This window comes from Astyanax mexicanus, chromosome 2 (genome assembly GCF_023375975.1).
Source record: "Astyanax mexicanus isolate ESR-SI-001 chromosome 2, AstMex3_surface, whole genome shotgun sequence".
Taxonomy (NCBI): Eukaryota; Metazoa; Chordata; class Actinopteri; order Characiformes; family Acestrorhamphidae; genus Astyanax; species Astyanax mexicanus.
In genome coordinates this window covers 51,754,005-51,779,247 of record NC_064409.1, presented here as the reverse complement: position 1 = coordinate 51,779,247, position 25,243 = coordinate 51,754,005, and the positions used below count along the sequence as shown (strand labels likewise).

Here is a 25,243-nt window from a genome sequence, read left to right as displayed (position 1 = left end):
AAACACGCCCAGGCTTAATTAAGATAATTAGTACACACCTTTTGCACGTTTCAAGCCACACAAGGTGTATTTATTGCACCCTCACGATACCAAAGAGTCAAAGACACACCCTTAATCAAGCTCTGTGTCTGAACATTGCCTGAATTTGTTTTTCTCTCCTGTGAATACCATGTCTGTTCCTGAAACGTTACAGCCACCACCAGTTATTTTTAGTTTTTGCTCATTCAAACATATTTAATGACACAAGAACAATTAATTAATTGTATGATTTGTGTTGTAATGTAAAGTAACGTAATAATTTATTTATTTCATGTTATGCAACCTTACTTTTACAAAAGCCATTTAATCCATGTGGTATTATAACAACACAAAAGCCTTTTCTTGCACAAAAATACACCAGAACGGCAGAAAAAAAGCCCTGAAAGAACAGCCTTGAACTGCTTGCCTTGTGGAAACTGGCTTTATTCTTGGTCTCTTAGTCTCTTTCAGTTTCTGTGCACCTTTAGGTCAAGAAACCAGCGTCAGCTGAAATGTGTGAAAGTGCAATATATTTTTCAATGAGATATTGTAACAAAACATGCACATCTATGAATGTGCTTTCACATTGACTTTTGAATTCTGGACAGACGCGGCCAGTAGGCCTGGACAATAATTCGGTATTGGTATTTATCGAAAAGGAAAAAGAAGCTCTGCCTCTGTTTTAATTAAAGTTATTTATATTGGTAATATGTATATAGGTTATAGGTTTATGTTTGACAGGAATGTCATGTTTTTATTTGTATATAAAGGCCATATGCAAATTAAAGTGAGCATTAATTTATTTTGACCATTTTTATTTCTAAAGTATTATATAGTTTTTGTGAGAGGAGGCTTCAAAGACTTAATGAAATTTTCAGACAGTAGTAGGTACGGATTTCCCTTCCAGGGATTCTTAACAGTTTTTCTAAGGCTTTTAAATGATTTATATTGAAATCAAAATTATATTGCATTGACCGAAATTAATTGGGAATATATCCCGATAAAACTTTTGGCCATATCATCCAGCATTAGCTGCCAGCCACAGTTATTACCACCCAATGCGCTGTCCATTGTGGGTGATAATGCCTTCTACAACGCATTCATTCAAAGTACACTGTGAATCGAGGATTGTTATGATGTTTGTATAATATGGTAACCAGTGTTCAACCTTTTTGACAAGATAATACCTCCCAAAGTATACAGGTGTTGGCGTTCCCAATCCGCCCCTCATGAAGTAGCGCTTCATGATCAATTTACATACTGCTATACCATGATTTTTTGCATCTGTCAGTGTGTGACAAGAGTAAACCACTCAGAAGCTTGACTGCATGGCGATGACTGATGGAATTCAGGTTTAACTGGAGGAGAAAATAAAGGAGTGAGATCTGAGGAGAAGTGGCATTGTGAGAGAAGATCACAGCTGCAGGTATGACTGGAAAACACATCTTCTCCTTTTCAATACATGTATCTATATTTCTCTCTCTCTCACTCTCGCGTGCTCTCTCTCTCTCTCTATTTTATATATAATACTTGGCTGTAATCTCCAGGCTGTGGACACGAGATCAATCAAGTGACGCATTCTCCTTTTTTTCTCCTCCTTTGTTCTCCTCCTATCAATTTTAATGGCTGAGGACCATCACTCAGAAAAATGTAATGGGACAAGAAGATGGATGGGAACATTTGTAGCGTAGAGCCAGAAGATAGCAGAGCAGCTCCAACAGGGGTGACCACCACCAAGCAGGGTGCAGAGGCCTCAGGCCATTCTTCACACACGTGTGCACGCACACACACACACACACACACACGCAAGGGGTGGGGGTGACCCAAGCAGAAAATTCGCCAGTGGTGATGAAACCCATTTGTCAAACGTGTGCATTCACACCTGTCCTAAACCACATGCTAGATAAACACACAAACATTCACATAAAGCAAACACCAACAGAGTAACACACACACACACTGACCATGTACTCTCTCTCCTTGTACATACACACACATCAACCACACAATCTCATCACAAACACACACTCTTCTATTCCCCACTAATTTCCGTAATAGAACCTATTCTATTACATTATGGTTTATTCCACTGAATGGGTTCCATTTGCTTGTTGTAACTCTTCCAAATTAAAATGATTTTTTGAAATCATTTTTTTCAACTCTGAATCTAATATCTAATCTAATATTTCAAACTCAGGCAGCTTTACTTATTTTTTTACAAGGTTTCTAAATCAAAGATGGTCACAAAACTCATGTGACATTTAAAAAGCATGTTTAAAAGCAAGCCCATTAATTTCTTTCATTTTCTCTTAAGAAAGTCTTTATTTTAAAGAAATGTTTGACTGCATGTTTAAATAATAGATTTTCATGACAAAAACAAACTTTCGTGCTACTGGCACTCATTCCTGTTACTGGAACTCACTCCTGTTCCTGGCACTCATTCCTATTACTTTTTATGTTTTGAGTAACAGAAATAAAAGTAGGAGGAATGAGTTTTTAGCATAGATTTAGCAAAAACATAGCTAAATAGCTAAATGGCGGCTATGCTAATAGCATGAGGACACTGAGCACATTGTAGTGATTTTCCAGAAATTTGTATTTTAAATAAACAAATAATATCTAAGAATTAACAAGAATGAGTGTTAAGATTGACCTGCTCAATCATACTATAGGATCAAATAAGATCAAATATACAATAAAATACATGAGGGAACTTGATTTTGGTCTTCACATAGTCTTCAGAATAGCCAACTGATGTCACTTCCTGTTGTAGATGTGATCTGTAGAATGTTCCAGATTTTTCAGATATTATAATACAGTAAAAAAAAAAAAAACTCTAGTTTGCCAGACCTAAACCACACTACACTATAATTACTGCCCCCTCTCAAAAATACAGGGAACTGGCAACATAAAAAGAAAAATAATTATAATAATAATTATAATGATTTTTTAAGTGATTGACACCACTAATATAATTTAATTTAATTTTGTCAATGTAATGCTGATATTTTTTTTAAATAACTCTTATAACTGAAATGCATAAAGCAATACATGTAATTTAAGCACAAGCAAAGAATTTTGTCTTGATAAAGTGCCACAAACATGCTCACTGTTTGTTCCAAGAAGATCTAATAAAAAGATGGAGTCTCTCATTGTGACAGTATGAGAATAAGAATATTCATTTCGAATGTTACATAATTTGTTGTGTAGTAATAATTAGCGTTTTTGTCTTTTTTGGTTCCGATTTAAAAGTATTGTTTGGGTATCAGTATTATTATTTTTTTAATGATACCCAGCCCTATTCCTACACTATAGCACTACAAGCAGCTGTCCTAAAGGGGACACCCTCAAACACTATTTTTTCTGACATTAGAAAAGACTATGCTTGAGCTGAACCTACAAAACTCTTCCTCTTTACAGCAACCCCACTCCTCTCTAACCCTGTCAGCCTGGAACAAACGCAAGCGCAAATATTCAGTAGCAGTAAATGTATGTGCAAAATGTACTATCAGACTCTGCTCAGCAGTGTGTATCAGCTCCTCATCCCAGCATCTGCAGTCTCACTAATTAGTCTAAAAAAGTCACACACCAGTGAGTTTAACTCCTCCCAGATGCCGTGTGACACTCACATATGCGGTACGCTGGCAGCTTTTAAATGCACAGCAAGCTGAAAGCTGAAGAAACAGATAGAGCTGCAGGGCATAGAGGAGCCAAGTCTGTATGCAATATAGAGTACAATTGTTCTCCAAGTAAATACTGTATGGATGCAAAATTGTCATTCTTTAATGTACCTTTGGATTTACCATTAAATACCATGACATGGGAGATGATACCAGTCTTTTGCCTTGTCCCATGAAAGCTAAGGAACACTGCACTGAACTATGGGATATAAGGGTGTTGCCTTACACTGCAGATGTTGATTGCACTGCAGATGTTGCCGGTCACGATCATGACAATCACTCCATGTGTTGTCTAACATGATTGATACAAGGAATATGTACAATATCGGCACAACTTCAGAAACAGAATGTCCCATCCATCTGCCATCCACTCTTTGACTTCCTTAAACTCCAACAATTTAATACGCCTTGCCATGAGCATGCTGGCCAATGATCAACCTCATTCACAAGATAACACCTGACAACCAATACATGTGTGGGCATTGCCAAGATCCCTCCTGAGGTAACACTTCATGATCTACATACATGCTGCTTTTCCAATGCAAAAAAACATTTCAATGTTATCAAATATTATCAAGCTAGTTTTAGACTTGACTGCTGACACATCATTAAAGTTAATTACATGTAATTGTCTTGCTTTTGTCCTGTTCTTTGTCTTTTCTGGTCATTTTTTCTTTAGCAAACGGCTCCGTTTTGTTTCTGTCTTGTCTCCCCCTTTGTCTCTGTACTAGCCCTGTTCCCACCTGTGTCTCATTTGTTACCCAGTCCTCTGATTATCTTCCCCAGTTGTTTCTTGTCTGTCCTTGTGTATAGTGGATAAACCAAACAATACTCGGACCAAGTGTGTGCGTGGGAAGCTCTTAAATAGTACAGGTAATCAGTACTCGGGACTTCCTGGAGGAAGCAGGTGATGTGTCACGTGATCGGGTGTGTGCGTGATGTCAGCGGGTGGTGCGTTCTGGGTAGTGTAGTTGTTTAACTGAGAACCTCCGTTAGAGCTGTGTGTGGGAGAAACAGGAGCGCTTTTAGCACCAGACGTGACACACAGTGTGTTTTGCTATTGTAACTATGGGAAAAGTATGCTTTGTATGGCTCAAAACGCGCAAAAGCCATGTACTAAGTCTCTTAATTAATTATGGGTGTGTTTTGGGTGCATTATGAAATGTTTTCCATTCTCTTAAGAGTCAGGTACGCTTTTAATTTGGCGGATTACTATTTTAACAGTGCAGTGCTTTTGTGCTTGTCAGCAGATTAAATGGACCTGGTCGTTCATGCTGTGAAGGTGCACAAGCGGGTAATTTACGGCAACAGCAATTTTATTTAATTTTGTATTATTTTGTAAAATATATTTATTGTTGGTGTAACTGTTCGGTTTGTGCACTCCTGTGTGTTCTTATATGTGTGTTTAACAAGCGGGAGTGTATGAGTGTATGAGTCAAAAACGCTATAAATGTCTGACTCTTGACTGTTGTCTAAGTTCATTTCAGTCTATAGAGTATCTGTGTTTTCATTGCCAGGATAGCAATTCGCCAAAAATTTACCTGAACACACCTCACTTCCCGACCACCAAACCCATCAGCATAGATATATTTAGGCACTCTGTTGCTATTTAAATGAGGCAGGCGCAAGGTGTGAAAAAAGACTGTTATTGGGGTGTAAGATAGCAATGAGCATTATAATGTGCCTTTCGCAGAGTGTAAGATAGGGTCCATAGTGTTACAAAAAGAAAGAACATTAGAGAGAGAGAGACAGAAAGATACATTCATAAATTTCTCATTGGCTGATGGGTCAGGTGAAGTTGGCCATGTGCCAGAGTGTGTGGGAGAGGAGGGAGGCGCGAGGGTGAGAGGCCAAAAGACAAAAAAGCGCTGTCCAGTGCTGATCTCCCAGCAGCCCTCTACTCCAACTCTAACATCTAAACTGCTGAACTGACAGCAGAACTCTGCGCTGAGCTGAAGACGAGGCAAACAGAACAAAGACCCGAGCTCAGCAGCATCTCAGCTCCAGCATCAGACCTTCACACACTAACACTTTCACCACCGAGTGTCTGTGTGTGCACAAACTTTAACCAATTAGACACTATCGTCAACACTTCCTCACAGAGTCCTGTGCTCATCATATTACTGGCTGGATGTCGTCTCCATGGCCGGCCATATGGCATATGGCAAGAGCTGCATATTTGTGTAAACACTGAAGAAATAAATGGCACTTTGCCAAGTCGGTTTTCCACTGAGAGTCATTACCTGAACTCAGCTGTGATAATAATAATTATAGAATAATTATATATTTATTTCTCATAGTGTTTTAGTAAATTTGTAGAAAATATTATATTAATATTGTCACCATAAATCACCTGCAACAGTGCAGCTTATCATACTGTACTGTTCAGTACAATACTAGCCACCACATTTTTTCATTTATTTATTTCAGTTTTTTTTTTCCATTTCCTCCCAATTTAGTAAGACCAATTGTCAGCGAGGAGGGCAAAGACTAGCACATGCCTCCTCCGACACATGTGAAGTCAGCCACCGCCTCTTTTCCAACTGCTGCTGATGCAGTTCTGATACATCGGCTAACTGACAGCACCCTAAGAGTGATGTGGGGAAAGAGCACCATCTACCCACCCATAGAGAGCAAGGCCAATTGTGCTCTCTCAGGGCTCCGGCAGCTGATGTCAAGCTGCATGACTGAGATTCAAACCAGCTGTTTCCCGATCATATTGGTAGTGCTTTAGATTGCTGGATCACTCAGAGATCACTTGTCAATAGACAAGTACCAAACATTACATTCAAGAGCAAATAGAGTATTTATTTTAATCCTAAGCACTAAATAAAGTAAAACTAACACAAAGAGAACAGAACAAGTTACTTCCTCTGCACCCCTGAGGGAGGTAAAGTACACATTCAAATACATTGTAAATTCATACTATGGATGCACCAATCAGAATTTACATCACTCTGCTGACTGCCTGACTACTCACTGTACAGAGACTGAAGAACATATGTACAGACTAGTACACATGCACTGGATGACGGATGATTAAATTGAGATATAATTTCTGTGTTTTAGCTGATTTTCTGAGCAAGATTACTCACTGAACATTGATGACAGGTCTAACCAGGTCTAGCTGTGTGGGTGAGACAGTCTTGATGTGTGCTGTGATGTGTATTATGTCTGTAGTTTAATCTGATTCTTAGTTATGAAGTATAGAATACCTAATATCAGTGGTGATATTGTACTTTTATCATTTTGGTAGTCTGATAAACTAAACATTTAAACATTATCATTTAAAGCAGCACTAGGTAGGACTTCATTGATTTTTGATCTTTTTTAAAAAGTAAAATTACAGCTTGAAACTCACTGCAGCGCTGCATTGAGGTGTAATAGGAGGAATAGCGGTGCTCTCGTGTCTGTGCCGGAGCTCCTCTGAGCTCAAACCAGACTCTGTAAGTTTTCTGAGGCGGCCACGACCAACGCTCGCGAGAACTGCGACCTGCTTTCCGACCTTTAGTTTTAACAGTTCTACAAGGACTACTGGTACTGTAGGGGGAGCCCACGAGCACAAAATCTCAATCCTACCTAGTGGGGCTTTAAACTAACTGTATCTGAAAGTATACTATAGCATTTAATGAATAATTTTGTGAATTGCTGCACTTTAAACATCTCCTCCTGCTTAATTAGACAGACTATTAGTAAAAAGTTAAATCAATGCAATCTAATCAAGGCACTAATAGCAAACAAATTCCAATCAATATTTACACCTGCAGTCACTTGACACTTGTTTATTCGGTCTTTCTTATGAAATCAATTATATAAAAAAAAAATAATTTATCTGCTTTATCTAGAGTAACTATCTCTACTGTCCAGAGAAGGCTTTCTACTAGATTTTGGAGCACTGCTGTGAGGATTTGATTGCATCAGCAGGAATAGTGTTATTAAGTTCAGGATGCATTAAATGGAGCAATATCATTCCAGATAATGCTGTTCCACTCCTCCACAGCTTAATACTGGGGTCCTGTTTTACGGTCAGTCTTTCTCCACAGGAACTGAACTAGACAAGATGCATTTGTACATTTGCACATCTGTGTCAGCAAAGTGCACTCAGTTAAAATGGTGTTAACGAACATTTGGACATATAGTATACATACATGTATAAATATTAGGTGGGATCTTGCCCAAATTACTGTATTTTTCGCACTCGTAAGTATGTTAAATAAACAAAACGGTAATTCTTAAAAAAAGCCTTTCTTTTAAAGTCAAATGAGTGCTGGATGTTAATCTACACAGATTTCTCTCCTGAAAAATGTTTTTTTTGGGTGAGTAAAGCGTTTCCGTTTAACTAAAGTAAGCTTAGATTCCCAAATCTCTCGAGAAGTAAGGCTGGAGCATTAGCATTAGCGACTAACTGCTAGCAGTTATAGGCTAAAGCTGCCCGACAGAGCTACACTGAGGAACTCTGAGTGTTCCGGTCAGCCAGGGTGATATTAGCTAGCAGTGCATATCCTGTGGCATGTTTTAACATGGTAAACATGCAGGCTACATTCTGATATACCCGCCTCTGAACGGCAAAAGAGCTAGCAGTTAGCGGCTAATGCTCATCCGACTCCTACCGAAAAATACGGTACCTCCTTAATTTGGATTACCTGCAATAGCACAGTGTAGATTGGTCTACTTTAAGCAAAAATGGTTCTTGTATAATAGCAGAGCTTGACTGGTAACAATAGGTAACAACTCTTTGTGATGCTATACAGAATTTTCTTTAAAAGATTCTACATTGAATAAAATGGTTTCTTTGATAAAGAATGAAAGAAAAAAATGATGTTATGGTTCTTAGATATACCATACACGTATTTTATTAAAGAACCACTGAGGAACTACTTTTTTAAAGAGTTTAGTGTAGCACTATAAGCACTGTAAAAAAAATAAAAATAAAATAAAAGAAAGCTTAAAATTCTTTCACACTTTTTGTATAAAACCAACCTCAAGCTCACACCCTACTGTAGTTAGGTCAGCTGAACGCAGTTCATTGTGTTTATTAGGTTTAAACTTTCTCTCTCTGTCTCTCTCTCTCTCTCTCTCTCTCTGTCTCTCTCTCTCTCTCTCTCTGTAGGGACAGGGATGGAGATGCTGATGTTGCAGTGCTCTGCTGCAGAACATGAGGAATGAGAGTGTGTGCAGGATCAGAAGCTGTCTTATCTAACATTACTGGCTTGACACACACCTCCTGCACCGGCGCTGCGCTCAGGACTGTACACACTGTACACAACATGCTGCCTCTGGCAAGCAGAACACTCAGCTCTCAGGGAAGCAGAGAGGCAGCAGCTTTAACAGGCTTTGTTGTTGGAGTTTAGCGTATGGAGAACACGAAGCCCTTGAAGCCAATATTAAAGCAACTTACATTTCTCAGCTCTGTTTGTTGTGTTTGCTGATGAGATGAACTGAAGCTACTTGGGTCAGCCCTGTTTAACCGCAGAGCCGTGGTAAGAGAGTCATCAAACACCAGTAATGAGTAAATGAAGAACAACTAATGTATTAAACAGTTTTTGGACTCAGTCCAGACCAGAAAATAAATGAGACAAGGCTGCTGGCTGAGTTTCAGTAAAGACACTAGATACTATTGAGTGCAGCACATTTAACTACACTAATGTTAGCTGACTGGCCAATCAGAATGGCCAATTTACGCTGACATCAGACTTACTAATAAAAACCAAAGAACTGTGAATACCTGTTAGAAATGGGTTCAAGAGAAAGATGGATGATCACAGACATCAAACCGAGCTGAACTGCTTGAATGTTTGCACCAGGAGTGGCATAAAGTTATCCAAAAGCAGTGTGTAAGACTGGTGGAGGAGAACATGCCAAGATGCATCTCAACTGTGATTAAAACCAGGGTTATTCCACCAAATATTGATTTCTGAACTCTTAAAACTTTAGAAATATGAACTGAAAGCTCTGCATCTTTTTGTTATTAAAGCCATTTCTCATTTTCTGCAAATACATGCTCTATATGACAATTTTTTATTTGGAATTTGGGAGAAATGTTGTTCGTAGTTTATAGAATAAAACAACAAAGTTCAATTTACTCAAAAATATACTTATAAATAGCAAAATCAGAGAAACTGATTCAGAAACTGAAGTGGTCTCTTGATTTTTTCCAGAGCTGTATATTTTTTATTTTAAAGTTGAAATATATGATTGAAAATGTTATATATTTTTATAATAATCATCCTGTAATGGAGGCCAATTAAGTTTTACGCTAAATTATGTATGATTAATCATATAAAGTAAAATACATTGCATACAACAGTATGAAAGCACTGCAGCCGGTTTTACCATAAACTCAAATGCTTCTATACAGTCATTGGTCAACCTCTATATACAAGTGTTCTTCAGTCCGGGTCCTGTGCCCACCTGCTCTGCATACATTGGCAGGGCAGGGGCACCAGGACCAAGATTAAAGAACCCGGCTCTATATGAAAGAATCTAAAGTATATTTTCTGTTAAACGCTGCAAATAACATTTTCATTTTAAAATACATGAAAAACTAAATAACATTATTACACCAGAAAGTAAAAAAAAGATAATAAAATAAATCAGTACTGTGTACACAAGGGGTGTCCAAACTTTTTTTGTTGGGGGCCAGAAGGAGAAATATATTTGAAGTCACGGGCCACAGACTCTGTAATAAAACAAATAATGAAATATACCACTTTAAATAATACATTTTCCTAATTATTTTTTATTTACACATCATTTTACTTGACTTACTATCTTTATCTTTCTTTTACACTTTTTTAATTGATGTTTCATTTCAAGATGTCTCCTAATATTAAACTCCTTAATTATGGCAACTTTTCACCCCTTTTAGACTCTTTGGCCCGTTTTTCTGCGCTACAACTGCGCACTCTCTCCACTTTTAGACTCTTTGGCCCATTTTTTTGCGCTACAACTGTGCACTCTCTCCGCTTTTAGACTCTTTTGCCTATTTTTCTGCGCTACAACTGCGCACCCTCTCCGCTTTTAGACTCTTTGGTCCGTTTTTCTGCGCTATAACTGTGCACCCTCTCCACTTTTAGACTCTTTGGCTCGTTTTTCTGTGCTACAACTGCGCACTCTCTCCACTTTTAGACTCTTTGGCCCATTTTTCTGCGCTACAACTGTGCACTCTCTCCGCTTTTAGACTCTTTTGCCTATTTTTCTGCGCTACAACTGCGCACCCTCTCCGCTTTTATACCCTTTGGCCTGTTTTTCTGCGCTACAACTGTGCACTCTCTCCGCTTTTAGACTCTTTGGCCCATTTTTCTGCGCTACAACTGTGCACTCTCTCCACTTTTAGACTCTTTGGCCCATTTTTCTGCGCTACAACTTCACTTTTGCCGCTTTTAGACTCTTTGGCCCGTTTCTGACACTTAGCGTTCAAACTTTAAATCTCACATTATAAAAACCTGCTTAACAGCGGGCCAACTTTCATTCTGTTTCTAAAATACCTCGCGGGCCGCTCTAAAAAAGGAAACGGGCCACAAATGGCCCGCGGGCCGTAGTTTGGACACCCCTGGTGTACACCAATTATCATTGGTGTTCTTAAACTAAACAAACCAGTCCAATCAAAACAAGCTTTATCAGTTTAAAATACATTATTGTAGCACATATTCTAAGCTCTAAGGTTCTCTAAAAAAAACACATTTAAAACAGTGGAACCATGCTAAATAACTAAATAGAACCTAGAAAGAACAATCCTTTAACCGAACCAAAAAATATTTAAGTAATAAAATTGGTATTTCAAATGGCATGTTCCTTTAAAAAATAATTGTCTTTATTAATTAATTATTGAAGAACCTCCTAATTAAGAGTGTAGAGGTGGAGCACGAAGCATCTACATAATTTGTTACAGTGACACATTTTTTAAATTCACCCAGCACTATATGATACAATACATACAACATCCAGCTCTTTTAAAACAAGGTGACAGTTCTACTCAGCACCCCCCAAAGCCTTCACACAAACTCAGAGCCACTGGACAATGAAGGCAATTAGCTAACCTGATCTGCCCGTTTCACACGAAGCACGAAGCGAGACATTTCACATCTAATTAAGGCTGAGGATTGTTTCATAAAAGCGCTAATGAGTCTGTGATCTTACCATTCAGAAAACACTTGTGGCCGATATGTTTTGGGCATGTGTGTCTCAGTGTGAGTATGAGTGTGAGTGTATCTGTGTGAAGGTCTGAATAAGTACAATTAAACATAAGAGTGCTGTCAAAGAAGAACAGTTTTACCTTAAGAACCTTTTAATTGAGGGGTCCATGGTGAGTTCTCTAAAAATGATTCATTGAAAAAAAGGTATTCTCATAAAGCATCGCTTACAAAAGCTTGGCTTCTTTATTTTAAAGGTTGGATAGTCTATGGATGTTGTGCGAAGATGTTACAAAAGTGATGTAATCTCCTACAGTAAACAGTAAAAACAACAGTTTCCACAAAAGAACAATGAGCCTGACAATCAAAAAGTACTATGTACTGTAATAAAATAGCATCACCGCTATCCTCTCACAACATCCACACACTAACCACCACTAATCTTTAAAATAAAGAAGCCAAGCTTTTGTTAGCAATGCTTTACGATGTTTTTCTCAATTAATAATTTTTAGAGAAATTACTATGGACCCCTCAATTAAAAGGTTCTTAAGGTAAAACTGCCCTTTTTTGACAGCACTTATGTTTTATTAGCTGGTTAAACCATTACATAGTTTGTAAAAACAAGCGAAAACCAACCAGCACCAGTAAAGCAACTTCCTAAAGTTCACGCTCAGTTCCCACAAAAAAAACAATGATCCTGACAAAGTACAATGTACTGTGTTAAACTAGTGTCGTTGCTCTCGAGAAGAAACCTTGTACCTCCATTTTTGTCGTTTTGTCCTAACTTAAAACTGACAATTGTTTTTTACATTGTGTCAATTTCAATTTAATGATAAATGTTCCAAAGGTAGTGCTTAAACATGATTTAAACCAAATTAAAACAATGTTTTCCTTTATATTCATAAACATGTGTAAAACACTGCTTACTGTATTGCAACATATATTATCATAATATATTAAATTGTAACCCCTGTATCATGATACATGTCATGTATCATATTGCCAGGTTCTTTCCAAATACACAGCTCAAATATTTTACTGTAGAACTCTATATAAAGGCACATTTTGAGAGAAATGTATCCAAGAAATGTATCTGAACAAACATAAATGAAACAGTGATAAAAGCTAATTTTATGAACACAATTATAACACATTATAATGCATTCATAAAACTTATTATAAATATGTCTATACATATTTCTGTAACACACATTTCTATGAATGTCGTGTCTATTTGACCTTATAAACATACTCATAATACTTTATAATGCATGTATATGCTATGTCTATCATGCACTATGAACTGTGAGCTGTGTTTATAAGATGTGATATGTCAATACCAAGACTCTCAACAAAGCTGCCTTAATAAAGCATGCTATATTTACTTATATTTACCTTTCATGAATTATACTTATGTTATTACCTTATATTAGTTTATAATGTATTATACAAATAAGTTACAATAAGTGAATTTAAAGAATACATTAATAATAGTGACACATATATGATATTTTAACCCAGATGTTTAACATATTCCGAGCACAGCTTACTATCCATTATAGTGACAATTCATAATGAATGAAAACATGGTTATAATGCATTATACCTTTTTATAATGCATTATATTGTGTTATGAGTAAGTTTATAGAGTCTAATAGACATAGCATTTGTAAATTGTTTTACCCATATTCTGAAAAATGTTTGAGCACGCTGCTGACAGTATTGCAATATACAGTATCATAATATATCAAATCGTAATCCCTGTATCGTGATACATATCGTTTCACCATGTTCTTGCCAATACACTTTCCACTCTACACAGCATTTCATTGCCTCTCATTCAACTCTCTCTCTATATATATAAGCTAATTCTGAGATACTGTAAGTAATAAAAATAGATATTTTTATAATGCATTATATTGTGTCATGAGTAACTTTATAGAGTCTAATAGACATAGCATTCATAGAAAGTGCTACCCATATTTCCAAATGTGTGTGAACACACTGCTTACAGTATATTGCAATATACAGTATCACAATATATTAAATCATAACCCCTGTATCGTGATACATATCGTTTTACCAGATTCTTATTGTGTTATATTGTGCATTTTATTGTGTTATGAGTATGTTTATAGAGTCTAATAGACATAGCATTTATAGAAAGTGTAACCCATATTTTCAGAAATGTGTGTATGCACTGCTTACAGTATATTGCAATATACAATATCATAAAATATTAAATCGTAACCCCATGTATTGTGATACATATCATTTTACCAGGTTCTTGCCAATACACTTCCTACTCTACACAGTATTTGATTGCCTTACTTTCTATATATAATCTCATTTTGAGATACTGTAAGTAATAATAACAATATTTTTATTTACATTACATTTACATTTAAGGTATTTAGCAGACGCTATTATCCAGAGCGACTTACGACTTTTATAGTGCATTATATTGTGTTATGAGTAAGTTTATAGAGTCTAATAGACATATCATTCATAGAAAGTGCTACCCATATTTTGAGAAATGTGTGAACATAGAGGTTACAGTATTTCAATATACAGTATCATAATATATTAAGTCGGAACCCCTGTATCGTGATAAATATTGTTTTATCAGGTTCTTATTGTGTTATATTGTGCATTATAGTGTGTTATGAGTAAGTATATAGAGTCTAATAGACAAAGCCTTCATATTTCCAAAAATGTGCTTACAGTAAAAATTGCATACAGTATATTGTAATAAACAGTATCATAATATCTTAACCCCTGTAGCATGATACATATCGTTTTACCAGGTGCTTGCCAATGCACTTCCCACAGTAAGGTACTGTAAGTAATGAATAGAGATCTTACAGGAAAAAAGCAAGTAATAACTTTTCAGGATGAGCTAAGAAAGATGATATGTTCTGCACCGTCCAGAGATATTACAGTGCAGGGAGTTTCAGAGTTTCAGAGATGTTATATTAGGCTCAAGCTAGAATTGCTCCAATCCATATGTACACTCTAACCTCAAACTGTCAGAAGAATTGGGTCTCTTCCATTCTGTGTTGGTTTAGCACAGGTGTTTGGATACGATCTCTGCTATCCCACCAGGGACCTTCTCCTTGGCAAGAAAGAATGATCACACTTCCTCTCTCTCGGAAGAAAGAAAGAGACACACATTCACACACATTTACACACACACACACACACACACACACACTGGCTCTCTCACTCTCTCTCTCTCTCTTTATCACACAAGATCTCCTATTTCCTCCTTTAGTTCTCTCTGTTTGTTTCTCGGCGCGGACCGTTCCTCTGGCACATCTCTTTCCTGACAGTCTGTGTGTGAAGAAACTGAATACACAGATTCTTTTCTGAATCACACCACAAAGTCTTTCTCTGTCTTTCCCGCCAGCGTACAGTCTCTCACACTCTCTCTCTCTCTCTCTCTCTCTCTCTCACACACACACACATTCTCTGAAGGCTTTGTGGGGCTCTCTCGGCCGGTCCTACCTGCGAAATCTCGTACAGCAGTTTGTAATGTTCCTCTCTCTTCTGCAGGGAGCACAGATTGCAGCCCATCCTCGTCGTCACTGATACGCCGGACCGCTCTCTCTCTCACCGCTCTCTCCCCAGAAGCGCTCGGGGGGGTCAGCGTCCAGTCTCTCATCAGTCTGTCCTTAGCACTCGTCCCATACTCTCCAGCATCCTTCTCCTACACACGCACACACTCACACACATACAGGCACGTATGTATGTGTGAGTGCGTGAAGCACATGAGCGGCTCCGGTCAGAAGCTCATGTGTGTGTGTGTGTGTGCTGCTGTGTGTGTGTGTGTGTGTGTATGTATGTATGAGTGCGTGAGAGAGAGTCTGAGAGTGTGTGTGTGTGTGTGATGTGATCGGAGCAGCAGCCTCAGCAGCAGCAGCAGGAGTAGTAGTAGTAGATCTTGTAGTAGTAACGGCAGCCGGAGCAATGTCAGACTCCTACTTCTCTCCCCCTTCTCTTCTCTCCTTCACACACACTATCGCTCACACACCACCATCACATACACACACACACGAGCGCGCCGGTCAGATACACAGACACTCCCCCTTCTCTCTCTCTCTCTCTCCCTCTCTCTCTCTCTCTCTCCCAGCCTCCGCGTGCGCGCTGCCTGGACCATGAATAATAATGACGAGGGAGCAGCCACATATGCATGAGAAAGGGGGTGTGGCCAAGAGAGTGGGAGGAGGCAGGGCTACCAGCTCATTAAGGATCAGCCACAATAAATGAGCTCCACACAATGAAGCTTCCTTTGTGCTGGCATTAGCAGGAAGCTCCACTAGAAGGTTTCAGGATGCTTTAAGGACAGAGACGGATGAGGAGATGTGTGATGCAAGGATGTGGTGCTGTAGCGAGAAAGTATATAAGCATAAATGAACGTAAGCTAATTTCGGATTATTTGTCAGGTATATAAAGGTATATAAATTGAAAATGTATATAAACTATTTTAAAAAAAAAAACATGTCAGGTTTCTCTGATTTTGCTATTTATAGGTATATGTTTGAGTAAAATGAACATTGTTGTTTATTCTATAAACTACGAACAACCTTTCTCCCAAATTCCAATTAAAAATATTGTCATTTAGAGAATTAATGTGCAGCTTTCATGCCGCAAATAATGCAAAGCAAACAAGTAAATATATACATAAAGTTTACATAAAGAGTTCAAAAGTCAATATTTGGTGGAATAACTCTGTGTTTTAATCACAGTTTTCATGCATCTTGGCATGTTCTCCTCCACCAGTCTTACACACTGCTTTTGGATAACTTTATGCCACTCCTGGTGCAAAACTTCAAACTTCAGTTCAGTTTGGTCTGATGGTTTGTGGTCATCCATCTTCCTCTTGATTATATTCCAGAGGTTTTCAATTTGGTAAAATTAAAGAAACTCATAATTTTTAAGCGGTCTCTTATTTTTTTTCCAGAGCTGTTATCAGTCAGTGACACATCTGTGTTTTTCATTGCCAAGATAGCAATAACCCAGAAATTTACCTGACTTCCAAATCTCACTTCCAGACCAACACATCCATTTGGCGTAGATATTTGATTGGCTATAAATAAGGCATGGCTATAAATATTTATAGAAATGGACATTATAGCAATGTTTATTATGCAACATGAATTGTGATCATAATGCTGCATAAGCTGTGTTAATAATATATCTTGATCAAATTATTACACACACACACATATATATATATATATATTATTAATAATTTATTCTGATTAAAGTCAGCGGTTACAAATAACTATGTAATAACAGTGTGGCTCAGTGTGCGTTTATAAGCAGGCAGCTTTCTTTTTACTGACATATACATAATTCACTATGCATATTAAACATGGCTATAATGCGTCATGCTGTTTTATAAACATTTATAGTCTATATTTATATTATATCTATTATGTGTTACCATAGAGTCTTTTATACATAACATTTATAAAAAGGCGCATCAGTCTGAAATGCATCAGTCCCTACAAAACAATTAAACAAACCAAACCGCTCCCAGTACAACCAAAACCGCTCCCAGTACAACCAAAACTCCTCCCAGTACAACCAAAACTCCTCCCAGTACAACCAAAACTCCTCCCAGTACAACCAAAACTCCTCTCAGTACAACCAAAACCGCTCCCAGTACAACCAAAACTCCTCCCAGTACAACCAAAACTCCTCCCAGTACAACCAAAACCGCTCCCAGTACAACCAAAACTCCTTCCAGTACAACCAAAACTCCTCCCAGTACAACCAAAACCGCTCCCAGTACAACCAAAACTCCTTCCAGTACAACCAAAACTCCTTCCAGTACAACCAAAACTCCTCCCAGTACAACCAAAACTCCTTCCAGTACAACCAAAACTCCTTCCAGTACAACCAAAACTCCTCCCAGTACAACCAAAACTCCTTCCAGTACAACCAAAACTCCTTCCAGTACAACCAAAACTCCTCCCAGTACAACCAAAACTCCTCCCAGTACAACCATAACTCCTCCCAGTACAACCAAAACTCCTCCCAGTACAACCAAAACTCCTCCCAGTACAACCAAAACTCCTTCCAGTACAACCAAAACTCCTTCTAGTACAACCAAAACTCCTCCCAGTACAACCATAACTCCTCCCAGTACAACCAAAACTCCTCCCAGTACAACCAAAACTCCTTCTAGTACAACCAAAACTCCTCCCAGTACAACCATAACTCCTCCCAGTACAACCAAAACTCCTCCCAGTACAACCAAAACTCCTTCCAGTACAACCAAAACTTCTCCCAGTACAACCAAAACCGCTCCCAGTACAACCAAAACTCCTTCCAGTACAACCAAAACTCCTTCCAGTACAACCAAAACTCCTCCCAGTACAACCAAATCTCCTCCCAGTACAACCAAAACTCCTCCCAGTACAACCAAAACTCCTTCCAGTACAACCAAAACTCCTCCCAGTACAACCAAAACTCCTTCCAGTACAACCAAAACTCCTTCCAGTATAACCAAATCTCCTCCCAGTACAACCAAAACTCCTCCCAGTACAACCAAAACTCCTCCCAGTACAACCAAAACTCCTTCCAGTACAACCAAAACTCCTTCTAGTACAACCAAAACTCCTTCTAGTACAACCAAAACTCCTCCCAGTACAACCAAAACTCCTTCCAGTACAACCAAAACCGCTCCCAGTACAACCAAAACTCCTCCCAGTACAACCAAAACTCCTTCCAGTACAACCAAAACTCCTCCCAGTACAACCAAAACTCCTCCAAGAACAACCAAAACTCCTCCCAGTACAACCAAAACTGCTCCCAGTACAACCAAAACTCCTTTCAGTACAACCAAAACTCCTCCCAGTACAACCAAAACTCCTTTCAGTACAACCAAAACTCCTCCCAGTACAACCAAAACTCCTCCCAGTACAACCAAAACCCCTCCCAGTACAACCAAAACTCCTCCCAGTACAACCCAAACTCCTTTCAGTACAACCAAAACACCTCCCAGTACAACCAAAACTCCTCCCAGTACAACCAAAACCGCTCCCAGAACAACCAAAACTCCTCCCAGTACAACCCAAACTCCTTTCAGTACAACCAAAACTCCTCCCAGTACAACCAAAACTCCTCCCAGTACAACCAAAACTCCTTCCAGTACAACCAAAACTCCTCCCAGAACAACCAAAACTCCTCCCAGTACAACCAAAACTCCTCCCAGAACAACCAAAACCGCTCCCAGTACAACCAAAACTCCTTTCAGTACAACCAAAACTCCTCCCAGTACAACCAAAACCGCTCCCAGTACAACCAAAACTCCTTTCAGTACAACCAAAACTCCTCCCAGTACAACCAAAACTCCTCCCAGTACAACCAAAATTCCTTCCAGTACAACCAAAACTCCTCCCAGTACAACCAAAACTCCTTTCAGTACAACCAAAACTCCTTCCAGTACAACCAAAACTCCTTCTAGTACAACCAAAACTCCTCCCAGTACAACCAAAACTCCTTCCAGTACAACCCAAACTCCTTCCAGTACAACCAAAACTCCTCCCAGTACAACCAAAACTCCTTCCAGTACAACCAAAACTCCTCCCAGTACAACCAAAACTCCTCCCAGTACAACGAAAACTGCTCCCAGTACAACCAAAACTCCTTCCAGTACAACCAAAACTCCTTCTAGTACAACCAAAACTCCTTCTAGTACAACCAAAACTCCTCCCAGTACAACCAAAACTCCTTCCAGTACAACCAAAACCGCTCCCAGTACAACCAAAACTCCTCCCAGTACAACCAAAACTCCTTCCAGTACAACCAAAACTCCTCCCAGTACAACCAAAACTCCTCCCAGAACAACCAAAACTCCTCCCAGTACAACCAAAACTGCTCCCAGTACAACCAAAACTCCTTTCAGTACAACCAAAACTCCTCCCAGTACAACCAAAACTCCTTTCAGTACAACCAAAACTCCTCCCAGTACAACCAAAACTCCTCCCAGTACAACCAAAACCCCTCCCAGTACAACCAAAACTCCTCCCAGTACAACCCAAACTCCTTTCAGTACAACCAAAACTCCTCCCAGTACAACCAAAACCGCTCCCAGAACAACCAAAACTCCTCCCAGTACAACCCAAACTCCTTTCAGTACAACCAAAACTCCTCCCAGTACAACCAAAACTCCTCCCAGTACAACCAAAACTCCTTCCAGTACAACCAAAACTCCTCCCAGAACAACCAAAACTCCTCCCAGTACAACCAAAACTCCTCCCAGAACAACCAAAACCGCTCCCAGTACAACCAAAACTCCTTTCAGTACAACCAAAACTCCTCCCAGTACAACCAAAACCGCTCCCAGTACAACCAAAACTCCTTTCAGTACAACCAAAACTCCTCCCAGTACAACCAAAACTCCTCCCAGTACAACCAAAACTCCTTCCAGTACAACCAACACTCCTCCCAGTACAACCAAAACTCCTTTCAGTACAACCAAAACTCCTTCCAGTACAACCAAAACTCCTTCTAGTACAACCAAAACTCCTCCCAGTACAACCAAAACTCCTTCCAGTACAACCCAAACTCCTTCCAGTACAACCAAAACTCCTCCCAGTACAACCAAAACTCCTTCCAGTACAACCAAAACTCCTCCCAGTACAACCAAAACTCCTCCCAGTACAACGAAAACTGCTCCCAGTACAACCAAAACTCCTTTCAGTACAACCAAAACTCCTCCCAGTACAACCAAAACTCCTCCCAGTACAACCAAAACTCCTCCCAGTACAACCAAAACTGCTCCCAGTACAACCAAAACTCCTTTCAGTACAACCAAAACTCCTCCCAGTACAACCAAAACTCCTCCCAGTACAACCAAAACTCCTTCCAGTACAACCAAAACTCCTCCCAGTACAACCAAAACTGCTCCCAGTACAACCAAAACTCCTTTCAGTACAACCAAAACTCCTCCCAGTACAACCAAAACTCCTCCCAGTACAACCAAAACTCCTTCCAGTACAACCAAAACTCCTTCCAGTACAACCAAAACTCCTCCCAGTACAACCATAACTCCTCCCAGTACAACCAAAACTCCTCCCAGTACAACCAAAACTCCTTCCAGTACAACCAAAACTCCTCCCAGTACAACCAAAACTCCTTCCAGTACAACCAAAACTCCTTCCAGTACAACCAAAACTCCTTCTAGTACAACCAAAACTCCTCCCAGTACAACCAAAACTCCTCCCAGTACAACCAAAACCGCTCCCAGTACAACCAAAACTCCTTTCAGTACTACCAAAACTCCTCCCAGTACAACCAAAACCGCTCCCAGTACAACCAAAACTCCTTTCAGTACAACCAAAACTCCTCCCAGTACAACCAAAACTCCTCCCAGTACAACCAAAACTCCTTCCAGTACAACCAAAACTCCTCCCAGTACAACCAAAACTCCTTTCAGTACAACCAAAACTCCTTCCAGTACAACCAAAACTCCTTCTAGTACAACCAAAACTCCTTCCAGTACAACCAAAACTCCTTCCAGTACAACCAAAACTCCTCCCAGTACAACCAAAACTCCTTCCAGTACAACCAAAACTCCTCCCAGAACAACCAAAACTCCTCCCAGTACAACCAAAACTCCTCCCAGTACAACCAAAACTGCTCCCAGTACAACCAAAACTCCTTTCAGTACAACCAAAACTCCTCCCAGTACAACCAAAACTCCTCCCAGTACAACCAAAACTCCTTCCAGTACAACCAAAACTCCTCCCAGTACAACCAAAACTCCTCCCAGTACAACCAAAACTGCTCCCAGTACAACCAAAACTCCTTTCAGTACAACCAAAACTCCTCCCAGTACAACCAAAACTCCTTCCAGTACAACCAAAACTCCTTCCAGTACAACCAAAACTCCTCCCAGTACAACCAAAACCGCTCCCAGTACAACCAAAACTCCTTTCAGTACAACCAAATCTCCTCCCAGTACAACCAAAACTCCTCCCAGTACAACCAAAACTCCTTCCAGTACAACCAAAACTCCTCCCAGTACAACCAAAACTCCTTTCAGTACAACCAAAACTCCTTCCAGTACAACCAAAACTCCTTCTAGTACAACCAAAACTCCTCCCAGTACAACCAAAACTCCTTCCAGTACAACCAAAACTCCTTCCAGTACAACCAAAACTCCTCCCAGTACAACCAAAACTCCTTCCAGTACAACCAAAACTCCTCCCAGTACAACCAAAACTCCTCCCAGTACAACCAAAACTCCTTTCAGTACAACCAAAACTCCTTCTAGTACAACCAAAACTCCTCCCAGTACAACCAAAACTCCTTCCAGTACAACCAAAACTCCTTCCAGTACAACCAAAACTCCTCCCAGTACAACCAAAACTCCTTCCAGTACAACCAAAACTCCTCCCAGAACAACCAAAACTCCTCCCAGTACAACCAAAACTCCTTTCAGTACAACCAAAACTCCTTCCAGTACAACCAAAACTCCTTCTAGTACAACCAAAACTCCTCCCAGTACAACCAAAACTCCTTCCAGTACAACCAAAACTCCTTCCAGTACAACCAAAACTCCTCCCAGTACAACCAAAACTCCTTCCAGTACAACCAAAACTCCTCCCAGAACAACCAAAACTCCTCCCAGTACAACCAAAACTCCTCCCAGTACAACCAAAACTGCTCCCAGTACAACCAAAACTCCTTTCAGTACAACCAAAACTCCTCCCAGTACAACCAAAACTCCTCCCAGTACAACCAAAACTCCTTCCAGTACAACCAAAACTCCTCCCAGTACAACCAAAACTCCTCCCAGTACAACCAAAACTGCTCCCAGTACAACCAAAACTCCTTTCAGTACAACCAAAACTCCTTTCAGTACAACCAAAACTCCTCCCAGTACAACCAAAACTCCTCCCAGTACAACCAAAACTCCTTCCAGTACAACCAAAACTCCTCCCAGTACAACCAAAACTCCTTTCAGTACAACCAAAACTCCTTCCAGTACAACCAAAACTCCTTCTAGTACAACCAAAACTCCTCCCAGTACAACCAAAACTCCTTCCAGTACAACCAAAACTCCTTCCAGTACAACCAAAACTCCTCCCAGTACAACCAAAACTCCTTCCAGTACAACCAAAACTCCTCCCAGTACAACCAAAACTCCTCCCAGTACAACCAAAACTCCTCCCAGTACAACCAAAACTGCTCCCAGTACAACCAAAACTCCTTTCAGTACAACCAAAACTCCTCCCAGTACAACCAAAACTCCTCCCAGTACAACCAAAACTCCTTCCAGTACAACCAAAACTCCTCCCAGTACAACCAAAACTCCTCCCAGTACAACCAAAACTGCCCCCGTACAACCAAAACTCCTTTCAGTACAACCAAAACTCCTCCCAGTACAACCAAAACTCCTCCCAGTACAACCAAAACTCCTTCCAGTACAACCAAAACTCCTTCCAGTACAACCAAAACTCCTCCCAGTACAACCATAACTCCTCCCAGTACAACCAAAACTCCTCCCAGTACAACCAAAACTCCTTCCAGTACAACCAAAACTCCTCCCAGTACAACCAAAACTCCTCCCAGTACAACCAAAACTCCTTCCAGTACAACCAAAACTCCTTCCAGTACAACCAAAACTCCTTCCAGTACAACCAAAACTCCTTCCAGTACAACCAAAACTCCTCCCAGTACAACCAAAACTCCTTCCAGTACAACCAAAACTCCTTCCAGTACAACCAAAACTCCTCCCAGTACAACCAAAACTCCTTCCAGTACAACCAAAACTCCTCCCAGTACAACCAAAACTCCTTTCAGTACAACCAAAACTCCTTCCAGTACAACCAAAACTCCTCCCAGTACAACCAAAACTCCTCCCAGTACAACCAAAACTCCTTCCAGTACAACCAAAACTCCTCCCAGTACAACCCAAACACCAGTAATAACTGCTGCACTCCAGACTTCTGTCTCAATAAGTGGAGATGCATTTGTCTATCCACTGTAAATGCATGTGATCAAAACCCTATCTGGACTCCATCCGGATACTAGTCACAGGAAGTGACCAGGTGTAAACAGGGTCATTTGGCACAAGGCCAGACCTCCTTTTGGACAAGGGCACCAATCCACTGCAGGCAGGCCTTTTACAATAATTACGTTATTGACTTATACAATACAATATACAGACATGACCTCAATCCTTTCTGCTGACTGCAATATCATCCATTATATTTTCCTTAGTAAGGAGATATGATTAATGTGAATGAACTGGTATATCATATCTGTATTATTTATTTAGGATATTGAACAAAATATTTATATGTCAATTCCTGTGTCGGAATATTTTTAATATTTAAAAGTCCATTGCACTTTAAAAAGGTGTAATTGAATTTTTATGCTATTAAATTATCATTATAACATATTAACACATATCAATTGACAATACTATTGTTTATCACAATATAGTTTTTTGGGACTATATTCATATTGTTGCAATACAGTAGATATCTTTTTATGGTTTAAATAACCATCACATGATGTAAAGTTTTGGTTGTTTACGTTCAAACATCTCTATTAATTAAAAAAAAAAAAACATGAACCAAACATGCTTCTTTCTGGGCATCACTCAGGAAGCATTTATGGCAACCTTATTTTTAAGAGCGTACAGTTGTTTTTATTTACACCACAGCTGGAAACACACATCCTCCAATAGTCGCCCTCCTGGGGGAAGGAATAGGAGTCTGCTCTCATATTTTGTTTGATGGATGAGACGGTTAGATAAGGGGAAGGGGAAAATATAGCAGGGAATTGATTGGATACACTCACTTTAAAAGAAAAGGGGGGAAAATGTGGACGCAAACTAGGTCAACCTGCTGTAGCATCAACCCTCTCAACCTGCCCTGAGCCACAGACTCCCGATTACGAGCATGAAGAGCTCTCGCTTTATATGCAGTGATATCTCGCTATACTACAGCAGCAGCTTTTGAAAAACTTGCTGATGCAAACATAAAGCGAAGCAAGAGAGCGCTTTAAAAACCAGCGTTATCGTTATCAGAAATCTCCAAACAATAGAGTCTTCACAAGAGCTGCAGTAATCACTTAAATATATCTCCAACATCTCAAACCACTCCTCTCTACTGAATCTACAGCTACAGAGCATCAACGATAAGAACAAACTGCAGTAAACCAAAGCCCAACACGCATTTAAAACAGATACTAATCTAAACACTCTATAAATGTAAAGACTTATATATATATATATATATATATATATATATATATATATATATATATATATATATATATATATATATGGCATTATAAACATGCCTTACACATTAAAGTCAGGTTTATTATGCATTGTCAATTGTAAATTATCTTAAATCACTTTTATCACACTTAAATCAGCTT

The 25,243-nt window shown here is 39.3% G+C and overlaps 1 protein-coding gene across 1 annotated transcript in view; it reads right to left on the bottom strand.

Moving 5' to 3' along the window:
• LOC103023148 (PDZ domain-containing RING finger protein 4) overlaps window positions 1-15,974 on the bottom strand; it is a 94,637-nt gene extending 78,663 nt beyond the window's left edge. Inside the window, exon 1 of the mRNA XM_049474527.1 lies at window positions 15,338-15,974. Coding sequence (XP_049330484.1) covers window positions 15,338-15,406 — 69 coding nt within the window. The 5' untranslated portion in view covers window positions 15,407-15,974. The remainder of the gene's footprint in view (window positions 1-15,337) is intronic.
• Window positions 15,975-25,243: the final 9,269 nt, after the last annotated feature.